Genomic DNA, 15,054 nt, shown 5'->3' on the forward strand with positions numbered 1-15,054 from the left:
TTTTAGCATTCTTTCCTCTGAATGCACAAAGATACTGGAACACAGATGTGATGTGATAGCTTTTATTGCACCAGCATGAGTTTTGCAGTTACTCCAGCTTTTGAGCTGGTATGAGGCATTCATCAGGAGTTAGTAGTTACTGATATTAAATACAGTGCTTAAGTATCTATTTGTGCCTAAAATGGGAAGTGCATTGTTTATTTCCAATTGGCTAAAAAAGAAACCTTGAAAAATACCAGTCTGAAAAAAAGGCATCTCAGAAGAAAGTGTCTGTGGTGTGTGTGTGCAGCGTCTGTGGTGTGTCTGTGTGTGTGTGTGTGTGTGTGTGTGTAGTGTGTGTAGTGTGTGTGTGTGAGCAAGACTGAACCAGTAGAATGGGGTCAATACATGTTATAAAAAATCAACGTTTGGAATGTTATATTAAAGTTACTATACATTTAGCAGAGAAGATAAGACTTGGAGAGTGTTCTGACATTTAATGAGACAATAAGCTTCAAGAGATGTGTAGAGAGATCCTCTGAATGCATGCGTTTTGGCAACTCTGACCTCTACTAAGATATGTCCACCTAACTTTATATTTTAGTTGTTTTAACTTGTACAAGTTAAGACTATAATGTCCCTTTCAGTGGCCTCTGTTCATTACATGTGAAGCCTGCAGCTGTGCTGTGTCCTCTGTTTCATTTGTATAACAGCAGTACCTGTTCAAGTGAATCATCACATCTTAAATGTGATTGTAGTTGAAGGAGCACTGTGGTTAGACTTCTCAGATGAGATGGCGACAGATAGATAAATAGTGCTTGACACACACAGTACACTTGCGCAACAATGGCATCATAACAAAGTTAAATGTGTGGATCTTCTCTTACTATGCCCAGATGAAAACTCTGCTGAACGAGTAGGTATTACAGTAATGCCCCTTTCAGTGGCGAATTTAGGCATCGGCGCAGGGGCGCGCGCCGGCCCCTTTTATCCATTATAACCTTTGTTCCGTTTTCAAGGTACATTTTTTTTTTTTGAACTATCATGGAGACAAAATCATATGGAGTCGCTGTCCATGATATTATGATCAATGTCTCCTTGACAATTAAAAAAAAAAAACGTGGACACTAGTACGGTACCATACATTTTATTTTCAGTTCAGGTTCAACCAATCATATGCTATGAAAATTCACGCTTAACTCAAATACATCGGAGAAGCTATTGGAGGTTGCAGAGTCAGGTGATTTTATAATCTCCTTAATTGCTCCTCCAAATAATTCTCTAGTACCGTACTAGTGTCCACGTTTTTTTTTTTTAATTGCCAACTAAAGGCACTGGTAAGTAAGCACTCTTACCAGTTACATTTTTAGTAACTTAAGAATGCCGTATATGTGCTGTTGTCTTCAGCGGAGTGTGTAATGGATGGGATGTTTTTTCAGAGTTGTTGATTATTATTGTTCTGGGGAGTCAAACACTGCTAACATTAGAAACTCTATATTTCTATATAACTGTTTTATATAGTAGAGATTCAGAGGGGAGAGCTGACATTTCAGTCAAAGTCATAGACAGTTGAGAGTTAAACACGCCACCAACAGACCACGTCGCTACCTGTATCGGTACTGCTTAAATATAATGCAACTAATTTGAAATTACTTTCAGAATCTTTGTATATTTTGTCTGTCATCGATGCTTTTTTGTTAGGGTTACCACCTGTCCCACTTTGCGAGGGACAGTCCCTCTTTGGGCAGTTGTGTCCTGCAAAAAAAATTGTTAAAATGGCAAATGTCCTGAGATTTTAGGAAAAAAATATTTCCTATATTTTATGTAATAGTTGCATAAAACAGTTATTCTGTATCTGAAACACCTAAATGTTATACGAAACAGAATAAGCAGCTAAATGCTACAATAATAAGCTTTTATTTAGGCAAAAAGTTAAGTTTTATCCTTTGTACTGGCCGTGGGTATGTTTCGGCCTGCAAAATCTGACGTTTGTACCAAAATGTCCCACTTTGGGCATTTGAAAAGGTGGAAGACCTATTTTTTGTAGCACAAACTATATTGATTAAACGCAATTTAATACTATCAAAGTAGTCTTCATTATATCGTATTTCCACATTCTTCAACACATCAGCACCCTCTTGAAAGACTGTGTAAATTCACTGTCCCGCCATGTTTATTATTAACCAATAGAAATTCACAGCTACCAGGTCGCATTCCTGAACAACACCCTTGATCTGAAAAAGAACGAAGTAAAGAAGCCCATCAAAGCGGGCGGTGATTGCAGGTGAAAGTGTGAGAAAATGGATAGTGGTGAGTTCCAAAATGGCTATCCAAAAGATTTCTGCAGGTGTAATTAATGAATTTGTAAAGATACTCTTGAGTACAATATTGTATTACAGCGCTTAAAGAGATTTACTGGTTTGAATAAACTGGAATTTTTTATAAGTCGAGCCTCAAGAGTATCTTTACAAATTCGTTAATTACACCTGCAGAAATCTTTTGGAGTAGCCGTTTTGGAACCTAGGTCCTTTTTCGCTGGTTTGTGGCTTTTCCTTTTCTTTCATTGGGATAGTGGTGAGTTGCTGGACAGCGACGGTGATGAGACCCTGATTGACTGTTCACTGCTGGGCAGCGTCGAGGGTGGAGAGGATTTTCATTTAAAAAGGTGACTCAACACCTCTAAATAATTGCGGTTTCCCGATTTTCCCCTCTGTTAAACTCAACATTAATTCTTGCGTAGAGCCGATGTTTCAGCCAGTATGAGTGTTCTCTTCTGTTGTTACGCTGAGTCACCCGGGGTATTCCCAAACATTTATTTTTGCGGAATGTTTATAGTTTTGACTAAACAAAACTGTAGCTGTGTGAGACAACATTACATGATACTCAGCCGCAACTCTCGAGTACGTGAATTAGAAAAAGTGATTGTTTTGTGCCATCTAAGTGGGAGAGAAAATGTGAATTAGAAAAAAACATCAGTTGCTTTCCTTTCGTGCCTTGGTAACTTCAGTAGTACAAGTTGGCTTAAACGGCTGCGACTTCGTTGTGTCTATAGGTTCATAGGTTCGTAGGTTGGTACTAGGCTATCAGCCCTAGGGCCTATACAAGCCTAGCCATAACAATTCCCTGGCTATTTCTTCCCACATTATTTACTTTCCTGAACCCCCGTCTAGCAGGGCGACTGACGTGATCCCTGGGGTGAATTTCCTTTCTCCCATCCAATCGTCAAGGTTCCTCTTGAAGAGGTCCAAAGAGGCACTCTGCTTGACAGTGGTCATCAACACACAGAAGCAACTTGTATACTTGGGTCTTCTCACAAATATTCCTTTTGTATCCTATATGGAACTTACTATACTAGCTGTAGGCAGATGCATAAATTGTGTTATACGTGTGATAAGTTTAAGAATCATTAACAGTCTTCTCCATTAATGTGCATAGAACATAGACGTAGTTTGAGAATGTCCTAGCTTGTTGTATGCCTTTGTCAGGTGTGTAGTGATTGACATTTACCTTGACATACCTTAATTTTATTTGTGTGCCTATTTATGTATTATTTATTTATAAGAGATGGGCAGTATAAAGATATTTAAGCCACTTATTTTGTTAACCGGAGCCAACTGTGCTTCGCCCTACATTTGAGTATTTACTTATGTGGTTGCCCAACAGGTAGTGCACTTACCTTTGGTGCCGGAAGACCAGAAAAAGTGTGGGTTCCATTCACATTGCATTTGATTGGATGGTTGACACTGCAGTGCAGCATGGGGGGGGGGGTCTTGCTCATAGCCGGCCTTAGGCATAGGCCAACTAGGCGGCCGCCTAGGGCGCCGGTCTAGCTGGGGCACTTTTCCAGTATTTATTTTGTGTAGGTAGACCAGGATGGGGGCACCAGGTAATGTGGTGGGGGGCACCGTGGAGCCCTTTTGCCTAGGGCACCAGTTGACCTAGGGCCCTTCCTGCTGCATTATTAAGTGTTTTGTACTTTGGATGAGACCTGGGTTCTATCTACTTATATTACTAGTAGCTCAGGTAGAGGTGAAAGATCCCACTGCACCTATTGAAAGGAGTAGGGGAAGTTCCTCGATGCCCTAGCCACATTTCTATAGTAATATAAATACCACCTTGCGTCTCCCCAAAAAAGAGGCCACTAGGGTAGTGGGTATGTTATCTGGTGCTGGACTCTTTTCATCCACACCCCAGGCAATTTGTCAAAGATTATAATAACAGTATTTGAAAAACACATAGGAAAATGTAGAGCATGTCAAGTATTCTAAAAGACATTAGACTACAAATAAAATAAATAATTGGTATACACTATATATATATATATATATATATATATATATATATATATATATATATATATATATATATATATATATATATATATATATATATCATAGGAAGTTACTAGGCTGTTCCACTTTCTTGCTTCTACCCCGGTAGTCAACTAACCAGGCTGCGCCCCCCCTTCTGCAAATTCCTGGATCCGCCACTGCCTTTATTTAGTCATCCTAACATTCAACTGTCTAGAGTATATTTTTTGTTTGTATCTGTGTGGACGTGTCTTTGTGAATAAAGTGCATCCTGCTTCCAAGTTTCTGGTGATTTGTATAGGACAACTTCGCTCTGAAGCATAAAATTGTTAAATTCATAAGTAAATGTGGTAGGGAGCTGTTCATCATTTTCTCAGTAAAAAGCCTATTCCTTATACATTATTGTGAGGTTGGAGGTATTTTATATAAGTAAAGGAGCATAGGGGCAAAGCTGCTTCCACACATTGAAAGGATTAGGGGACAGAGCCCCTAAAATACTTTTTTTAGTTGTTTTAAAAGGGCTTCATCTTGTTTAGTGAGTTGTGCTAAGCTTAAATTGAATCCAGTGCACTGAGCTGTCTTAGTTTTGAAATACATTTGTATGTGATAACTGTTAGAATGAAAATGCAGATCAGTTTCTATTTTGTACTTTGACATTACTCTCTTAACTAGTTTTAATTTCTCTTGCTTTAGTTTGGACGTGTTCTTTCGCTGGCTTTTTGACAGAAAGTTTTTGGAAAATGTCAATATGAGATTTGAGTAAGTATTTTTTACATTTGGTTTTCAACTTCAGTCGTCAGTTCAGTGTAAAGGACAAATATAAAGTATGAGCCCAGTTCAGCTGATGAGTTACACTTTTGCTCTAAAACAAAGCATAATAAAATAAACTACAAAACAGCAACACTTAGAGAAAAATCATTTTATAAGAAAGTAATCGCTATTAAAATGAAAAAATACATAATCATTTTTAAGTAAAATGAACATCCTCAGACTGATGAAGTTATCAAGAAACATTGTATGCATTGTGAGTCATATGTCAGAAATATTCCAGTAAGAAAACTTAAACATTAAACAATTGCAACAATACCAAGTAAGACTTTAAAGTGCTGTAACTTACTTTGAAAATGATGTAAATTACTGTGAATGGCTGTAATGGACACTGCAAGAACATAAGAAATAACTCAAAAATTTGCTTAATAGTTCTAAACATATACTCTTTTGAAATGAGTATGGTTTCTTCCTTCTGATTCCTGCAGCTGTGTACATTTGTTTTGGCTGTTTGTAGCTGACATCACCTCCCCTCAACCACTGGGGTACTGGGCGCCATTTTCCTCACCCAGGTTTACTCTGACCCATGCTTGCGACCAGTGAGGAGAGTCAAGCTCCTGGTGCAGTGTTGTATTATGTGCCAAAGACTGTTTTCTGTTATGCCCTAAATTTTCCCCTCCTCCTCACACACAGGTTAGAGGTCTAGAGAAGGGTGTGCAAAGGGGATGTACTGGTATATCATCTCACCTCTACTGTGACTCAGCAAGTGTTGCCCACCTGTTCTCCCCTCAAGAATCTTGGACAGTGCTATAGAAGAACAAGGAACAAAGGCTGAAATTCAGGGAGACTTTAAATGTTAGTGACTTATTAATATTTATTTTCTGACAATTCATATGCAATTAGAATGTAATTAAAATTACATGGTTGTGATGCTCTGTATTTCATTGTTTTTGTTAGAAAGATTTCAGACTGAAAGAAACTCCCAGATGACCTCCTGCACCATTTGAGTTCATGGTATCATTCCAGATGTTTGGCATATATCAGTTGTTTGGTGCCTTCTGTGATTTGTTCTTGTGGGCATAGGAGTGGAACCTTTGGTAGCTAAAACTAGGTCCTGTACAGGCTTCTAGAAACAAACACTGCCTCCAGCAAGCTGCTCCCCAGTTGCTGAGACCATGTTCCCTGACACCTAGAGGTTACCTGTTGCTTTGTGTCTGTCAGGATTGCAGGATTTATGGAACAGGCCAGGACTGTAATCCATTGAGGAGCTATAGTCCTCCTGTCGTCAGAGTTTCTTTCAAAGGAAAAGGAAGACATCTGCCCCATATTTAGACCTCAGTGGTTTCACCTAGCACTCCTGTATATCAGATTTCAGTTAGTGACTCTCAAGTGAATTTTTCCAATTTTCCCAAGTTTCACAATTCCAATTTTCCCAAGTTTCACAAGGACCTGTTGTAGTATCACTGGACAAGATTTATACTTATAACAGTGTTTGATGTTTGCACAGGAAGTTCATTGTGATCATACTGGGTGACCTCATTTTCAAGTATGAGGCTATGTTGTTCACCAAGGTATAAATTATGATGGCAGAAGCTTTGCAGGAGAAAGCAATACATATGTGATTCCATAGCTAGATAGCTGGTTCCTGTTGAGCCCCATCAGAGGTCTCTCTTGTAGTGTCCCTAGCTTGGGTGCTTCAGTGGTTGCAGATACTGAGTTTTCTGTAAAGTGAGAGAAAATAAATCTGTCTTAGCCCAGTTTGGAAGATGACCTTCACTGCAGTAGAATGGGTATGTTGTGGTAGTCATTCTGCTTCTAGAGAGGGTCATAGGCCTTATTGCATAGTTATGTGAGTGAATACTCTTTGGAATGTCCAGGCTTAGACCCTCCTGTGTGTATTGGTCCGTTTTGACAGTCTTGGATTTTGCAGGTATGTTTTCACACTTAAAGATATGCAGTGGATGCTTGAAGTGTCAGTGGCATGCTCTTATTAGCCTTTTTGTTTTTTTGCTGTTGGACCCTTATCAGCTGATAGTGGTTGGCAGTTCCCACCAATCTCAAAGTCTGCCTTCCCTTTTTGCAGTAACCATCACAGGACTTGAAATGTGACTTCATCAGTGTATGGGAAGATCACCTTGGGACACGCTTCTTCCAAGAAAGGATCCGCTGTTATTGCTGAAGGCTGCATATCTCAAAACACAAGTCCTAGGCATGTAGTCTCAGTTGTACTGTTCTCAAGTTAGTACACAACAATCAAAAATACATTTAAAAAATGCAGGGTAGAACTACCCCCACCACCACCACCACCACCACCACCACCACCACTACCACCACCACACTCACACAGACATGCACACACAACTTTAGTCCCCTGTTTATTTTATTCTCTCTCTGAAAACATTGTACCTTGGGCTAAGAGAGGTCATTAATAAAGTTAAAAAAAAAGGTTCTGCTTTTACTGTGGAAGGCTACAAACACAGAGAACACAAAACCAGTACACATTTTGAAGCCCTGACACATCTGTTCTATGTGAGCTGAGCAGCAGCACATGAGCATCTACCACCCTGATCGGTCATACTTGAGCTGCTGTGGTGTAAGCAGTCTTATACTGAACAACATGGCTGTAACCTTCCAGGGAGTGGGCTCCAGGTAGATCACCTAAAGCTGTGGGCAACATTTCACACCACAGAATCTCTGGACAGAGAAATGACAGATGTTCTACTATGCTAATCATACAGTCAGGCCATTGCTTGGAATGTGAATAACTGAGTAAATGGACTGATACAAGGACTCATTTTTTTTAAACTATGGCTTGCTACAAAGGCACAAGCACAATTTTTCATTTGTGTAGTATATCTGCAGATTAGTGTTGCAGGATTACTCACAGCTGTTTACCCATACTTCTAAAGGTTGCAGCTACAAAAAAATATCTGTACTCTGCTGCTTGGCGGGAAAAAAATCAGAAGTAAATTTAATGCTGTGCAGCACTGTTGGCACATTTTCGGATTTCATAATACTCTGCAGGGCTGATGGAGACTGGAGGATGTTAGGTATACATGCAGTGCAAACTGATTTTGATGTCATAACAGAGCAGTGGCACTTCACAGGGTAAAGAGGCTGTCTAAGGTCACAGTATCCTCTGCTAGGTTTCCTTTCCTGGTACATGACAGTGTCCTTTATGGGATGAGGACAGTGTTTGTGGGCTGCTGTTAATGAGAAGAGTTAGTTGCTCAGTAACATGCCTTTTAGCTTGTCAATAAATGTATTCATTCTAGTTGTAGGTTTCATATTTACATCAGTGTTTTTATGGTAGGTCCCCATTTATTCACTCATTTAGTGCAGTAAAACTGCCATCAATAATGTACATGGTTATGCACAACTAAATACATAAATCACCATTCTCCACATGTAATGTATACTGTTCAAAGTTTTGCACAACAGGATAAGGGAGGATTAGTAGACTAAAGTCACAAATGCTTCCTGTTTATTATATACAATAAATCAGTAATCCTCAGCTATAGACAACTGAGGTGGATTAGCAAAAATATGTACAAATATGCACATTAAAACAATAAAGGACAGTGTGCTTCTTAAGTTTTCAGGATCCATTTAAGTTAGTAGAGCTAATGATATAACATAACATATAATGTATGTTGTCTGTCATCAAAGTATAGCTGGTTTCACCTGTTTACAGAAAAACTGAAAATGTTTTTGTGTATGAGGCTCCCTGTTTTAGTGTGTTAAACAAAAAATGCGTTATTTTCTTTTAACGCCTTTATTGACTTATCACTTAAAACATAGGAAAACAAACATTTATGTAAAAGAAAACAAACCATATTAACTAATTCCCAGTTGCAAACATTATACATCACGTATATTCTTCTGTATGTTTATCTTCGATTCAGCATTACATAAATTTATCAATTCCTGCCTTCCTTTAAACCTCACTCCTCCTCTAAAATATTATTCTGCATGCATTGCCTGTTTTCTTTGCAATTTGCTGCTACCCTTTTCTAAAGATCCCACTTCCCATTATTTTATCTCTTTTACAATATTCAATACTTCAGATACAGTCAGTTAAAACTTGGATTTCTGTTTTCTAGTAATTGCTTTTTTGGCAGCCGCCAGAATTAATGTTAAGGCTTTACTATGGCTAGGCAATTCAGATCCTATGTAAAAAAAATAATTTCTTTAGTTATACCTATTTTTTTCAGTAAACATCTTTATTAAATTTATTTGTGACATGGGTAATCTTACATATATATATATAAATGAAAAAAAAGCATTGACACCACTTTAGTTCTTCTTTAGTTATACCCATATGTTGAGTACTGTGTGGAGAATTTTCAAAGTCTGCCAACTCATTACACTCCCAAAACATATTTTCCCAGCTACCTCTTTCTTCCTCATCACACCTTCAACATTTGCCATCTACCTCATGAAAAAAAAAATCTTTGGAGAATGCAAACACTTCCAGGCAAAAATCATAAATCTTTTAGATTTTGTTACATATCTGGGAGCCATAGATATGTCCTCCCACTTGTTTCCTTATGAATTGCTTATCTGATCTCAATTCCAAATCTTTTCTAACCTTCTCTGATTAGTTCCATTAGTTATCATGCAGTATTTTGTATATCCTAGTCTTTTGGCTTTTCCCAGTTGGGGTCGCCGCAGTGGAACTCTGGTCCGCTAATGATTGGCAGTGGATTTTTACTGTGCTGAGTTGCCAGCCCGATGCCCAACCTTCAAAAAAGGCACACCCATTCACGCACGCACCTACCTGCATGTCTTTAAGCATCACTTGACCATGGGAAGGACATGCAGACTCCCCACAGAAGGCGTTCCAGCTGAGAATCAAATGTGAGAACGTCTTGCTGTGAGACAACAACGCTAAATTTTGTATACCCTAGTAAATATCCCTTTTTAATAGCAGCTTCTGGTCTTGATTCAATTAAAAACTCTTACCAGAGTTTGCGTATACTCTGTTGTCAATCCTTGATAGGGAAGGCAGTATCTAGCCTGCAGTCCAAATGTCTTCTTGGCTTCTTCATGTTCTATTACCTTTCCTAGTTGCTTTTGCCAGTATTCACCAGTAAATTCCAGCCCCCTCTTGCCTATGCTGTGTACCCCTAATTACAGTCATCCCTATCAGTAAAGTGTGCTTTCTACATTCTCGTTTTAGCTTAGTCTGCTACTTTAGCAGCATCTGTACAGAATTTTATATCCATAATCTCCTTACGTGTCTGCATCCAAAATCCCACTCTACCCTTATTTCTCTAATTTCCCCCCGGTTTCATCATCCCTTTCCACTTTGAGTTATAGCTTTCTGCTTGTGTTATGTATATAAGCCTCAACTATGTAGCTCTGAAATATCCCTACAAATTGGGTAATCCTAAACTGTCTTGTGTTATTTGAGGAGCTACTTATTCCACTTGACCTTTGCCCCCTCCCAGATAAAATCCTTCAACTCTTTATTAATTGTGCACAACGTCTCCTCTGGTTGATTAAAATATGTCTGGCCTGTATATAAAACTAAACGGACTAAAATATTTTCACTGCTTGTATCTTGGTGTCCATATACAGGAGCTTCCCTGTGCCCGTACTCATTCTCATATAGACTCCTGAGAGGCGATCTGTGCCTAACCTACAAGGCATTCACCACTCCAGCTCTGATGGATTTGATAGACATTCATAAAACAAACAGCACTAGAATTATCCAGTGTAAGGATCTAAACCTTGTATGTGACATAAAACATATTGGAGGGCAGGTGTTGTATCTTAGAGATTATTCATTCTCTGGAACAGACTCTCCATTCATGTGAAGCCAGAGCTCTTCTCTAAGCTTATTCAAATGAAATTTTGACCAATGGGCGGGAAATCGCAAATTTGGCCCTAGCTTGCTGTGGCTGTTATGGACGGGGGCACTTTGTAGATGTCTTTAAGCACAGGCATATACCAAAGCCATTCTACCTGTGGACATTGATAATTAGGAAAATTGGGGCATGAATGGCTAGGCTTAAAAAGGCTCATAGGTCTGTTAGCCTAGTAACCTCCTATTATCCAGTTTATCAGTTTTTGTATTATCTTTTGTTTAGTTTCTTTCCACATATTCTTAGCTGCCGTAACATAACCCTTTTTAATCTGTACTCCTAAGTACTCCCATTTTATCATGTCCCCATAAATATGGGGTATTGATTGACCAATTCATCTGTGGTTACATAGTTTACAGCTTATAGCCTTTGTTTTATCTTTATTAGTTTTATATCCCCAAAAGACTTGAAACTGTCTCAAGATGTTCCAAAACAGAGATGCCCTGATGTTCATAGTGTTTCACTGTTGAGTCATTGCAATTGGGTTATCCTACTGGCAGGCTACCCGCAGTCGGCCAGAATTCCAAAGTCTAGGTCCGGCATCAGTTGCTGTCGCCTCCTCCCTGACATCAGTGCGGCAGGGGTATAAAAGATGCAGCTGACGCCATTTTCTTCAGTCTTTCTTGCCGAGCGGTGCCCGAAGTAAAAGCAGTGCGCAAGTGCCGGTCGGCCGACTCCTGAGATTTTCAAGTTCAAATTTCAGATCCGAAGTCTTCATTTAAAGCTAAGTACCCCGTTGGAGAAACTTTTTTAATGCTCCAGACCGATGTCAAAAAAAGTTAATTGCATTTCTTCTGGGAAGCAAATACCTCATAAGGATTTTCATTATTACTGCATTCCTTGCCTAGGTCCCGACCGCGATGTTGCTAGTTGTCGGTTCTGTGCTAGATTTAACCAACGCACTATTAAGCGTCGGTACGATTTTACATTTCATTACTTTGGCAGAAGATTTAATTATATAATGCCGTCGGAATAGCCGACTACTGGAGTTTACAAAAAACATAAGGAAAAAGAGAAGGACAGGCATCCGAGGTCCAAAACAATGAGGCTTCTTTTAGGCCAGTCGTCGGTTCGCCGGTTCTCAGTGAGGCGCTTTCGCAGCCCCTGACGACCGCTACTTTAGAGCCTCAGGCCGATACCGACTCCCACGTGGAGTCAACCAGGCCTATAGAAACTCAAGGTATTGGACCTTCAGAAACCTTTGCCTCATGGGTCCGGAGACGCTGAGCAGGCACCGGCTTCTGACGGCGTTTTCAGGCCTACACCATTATATGTTAAAACTACTTCAACTTCAAATCAAAGACCTAAAGCAGCTTTAAAGACAAAAAAATGAGTACAACAGCTTCATTGACAGGCCTCCATGCCTAAAAAACAGATGCTCAAAATGGCCGAAGACCTGATTACTTTGATCAGGGGTTCTCATCCCCCTTCTGACAAGAGGCCTAGGCAAGAGGTAGAATATGAATCTTCAGATCAGGTTTCCATTTCATCTGATTCCTCTTCTGATCAGGAATACACTCTTCCTCCTTATGAGGATTCTGATGCTGAAGAATCTATCCCCTCAGATTCTCCTCCTGAGGATTATTCTTTTGGGGAAACACTGCATACCATGAGGGAGCATTTCCACTGGGAGAGCCAATATTATTCAGAATCTAAGAAAAGGCTCAGAGACTTTCTTTTACTGCCATAGCACAGGCCCCTGGCTATTCCACCTGTGCTAGACATTGTAGATGACGTATTTTCAGAGTCCAGACTGACTCCTGACTCCTTACCTCCAGCCCCTATTAAGCTAGACAGATACTACAGGGTTCCAGACTCCCACAAATTTCTATTTAAAAACCCTGCTGCTGACCCAGAAGCTATCTCTCAGGGTCATAAGGGGGTCAAGGCTTCCACTGCAAAAAACCCCACCCCCTCTGACAGAGATTCCAGGGCACTGGATAGATGGGGAAAAAAAAATACACTTCTGCTACCTTGGCTATAAGGGCTTTAAATGGTCAGTTTCATATGCTTAAATATCAGCAATACATTATGTCAATGCTTAAACAGAAAATGTTGACAAATTCTGAATGTGTAGAAAATAAAGAAATGCAGGATTTATTGCATGCGGCTGAACAAAAGCATACTTTATAATGTGGCTTTGATTCTTTGGAGGCCTCCTGCAGAGCCGCTGTTATGGGTTCTGTCATTAGGAGGCATGCTTGGTTAAAGGAACAGAATCTGCCTGATCGTGTTAAAGCAAAATTATTAGATGCACCATTACAGCATGATGCTTTGTTTAGTGTTAAAGCAGAAGAGGTGTTAAAAAAATGGAGAACAAAGCTAAATCTATGCAGACAGTCAAGAATTTCTTACATGTACAGCCTCCAAGATTTAGCAGACACTGGCCTACAAAGAATTGGTCCTTACCAGTGTCAGACAGGCCACAAAGAGGTAGATACAGATGCCCTAGAGGCAGCTCCCAGCCCCAAGGCTCATACAGGTCTAAACAATGGGGTGCTTCTACCTCCAAAAGCGGAGAAGACAAATTACAACCATACAGAAAGCAGTCCCAATGACTTCCCCCTGCCAGCGCCAAGCACTTATCCTTTGGCAGCTCCTTTAGGGGGAAAACTAGCACTTCTTTCTCAAAACTGGCACCTAATCACCCAGGACAAATGGGTCTTGAACATAGTGTCACAAGGTTACAGGTTCCACTTTCACACCCTGCCAAGGGCAAACGGTATGCCAGATCTGCCAAAAAATCAATGGGCAGCGGCACAAAAACAAGTTTCATCCCTCATGGACATGAGGGCCATTCAACAAGTACCACAGCAAGAGCAAGGACAATTCAAGACTTTCCTTGGTGCCCAGAAAGGACAAAGCCTGCAGGCCAATACTAGACCTATCAATTCTAAACACATACCTAGATATTCCAGAATTCAAAATGTTGACTCTGCGCCAGCTTCTGCCCATGCTGGGCAAGAAGGCTTGGCCTGTAACTTTAGACCTAAAAGAGACATACCTGCATGTCCCAATCAGACAATCATGCAGAAGATACCTCAGATTCATAGCTGGCTCAATGCACTACCAATTCTTTGCACTGCCCTTTGGCTTATCTATTGTGCCCAGGGTCTTCACAAAATGCCTGGCACCAGTAATTGCATTTTGCAGACAAAGAGGAATACAAATATATCCTTACTTGGACGACTGCCTTATTCAAGCAGAGAACAAGGACATACTACTACAGCATCTGGCATTTGTAAAAAGATTACTAACATGCCTAGGGTGCACAGTAAACGAAAAGAAATCAAAACTTGTACCCTCTCAAGAGATAATATTCCTGGGTGCAAGCTTAAATACAACTGCCCAGATGGCTTCTCACGCCAGACAAACAAAGGCAACTGACTACATATTTCAAAAAGTTGGCAACAAACACCCAGTTAACTGCAAGAAAAATTCTGCAGGCTTTGGGCTTCATGGCATCCTGCATTCTGCTAATTCCATATGCAAGACTGCATATGAGGAAACGACAATGGTATCTAAAAAGTGTTTGTACTCAAATTGCCACTGCCTGGAAACAATAATTACACTCATTCCCTGCCTGCAACAGGAGTTTTGATGGTGGGCAAAGGCCTGTCACCACAACAAGGGGCAGCCATTCACCATACCGCCAGCCAGGCAGACATTGACAACAGATGCATCGGATTATGCCTGGGGGGCCCACATGGCAGGAAGATGTATTCAGGGCTCATGGTCCGCAATCCAAAAGCATCTGCATATCAAAAAGAGATGCTAGCTGTTCAAAATGCCCTGACCGCCTTCAAGGACCTACTTCGTCCAGGACAACTACTGATAAAGACAGACAATATTACAGTCATGTGGTACATAAACAAGCAGGGAGGCACACATTCCTACCCCCTTTGCAGACTAGCCATGACTTTGTGGGACACAGCATTGACTTACCAAGTACATCTGCAAGCACAATTCCTGCCAGGAAAGATAAATACTCTGGCAGACGAACTAAGCAGAAACCTCATGGATCCCCACAAGTGGAAATTGGATCCACGAGTCTTCAACATGATAACAAGGAATTGGGGATGCCCAGACATAGATGTATTTGCCTCCCCTCACAACTGCCAACTACA

At 40.3% G+C, this 15,054-nt stretch overlaps 1 protein-coding gene across 1 annotated transcript in view; it reads left to right on the forward strand.

Moving 5' to 3' along the window:
* The window catches only part of LOC122792423 (CSC1-like protein 1), a 740,103-nt gene that overhangs the window by 569,323 nt on the left and 155,726 nt on the right, over positions 1–15,054 (forward strand). Inside the window, exon 11 of the mRNA XM_044060212.1 lies at positions 4,983–5,048. Coding sequence (XP_043916147.1) covers positions 4,983–5,048 — 66 coding nt within the window. The remainder of the gene's footprint in view (positions 1–4,982; positions 5,049–15,054) is intronic.

The sequence above is a fragment of the Protopterus annectens genome, chromosome 1.part2 (genome assembly GCF_019279795.1).
Source record: "Protopterus annectens isolate FY-2018-M chromosome 1.part2, PAN1.0, whole genome shotgun sequence".
Taxonomy (NCBI): Eukaryota; Metazoa; Chordata; order Ceratodontiformes; family Protopteridae; genus Protopterus; species Protopterus annectens.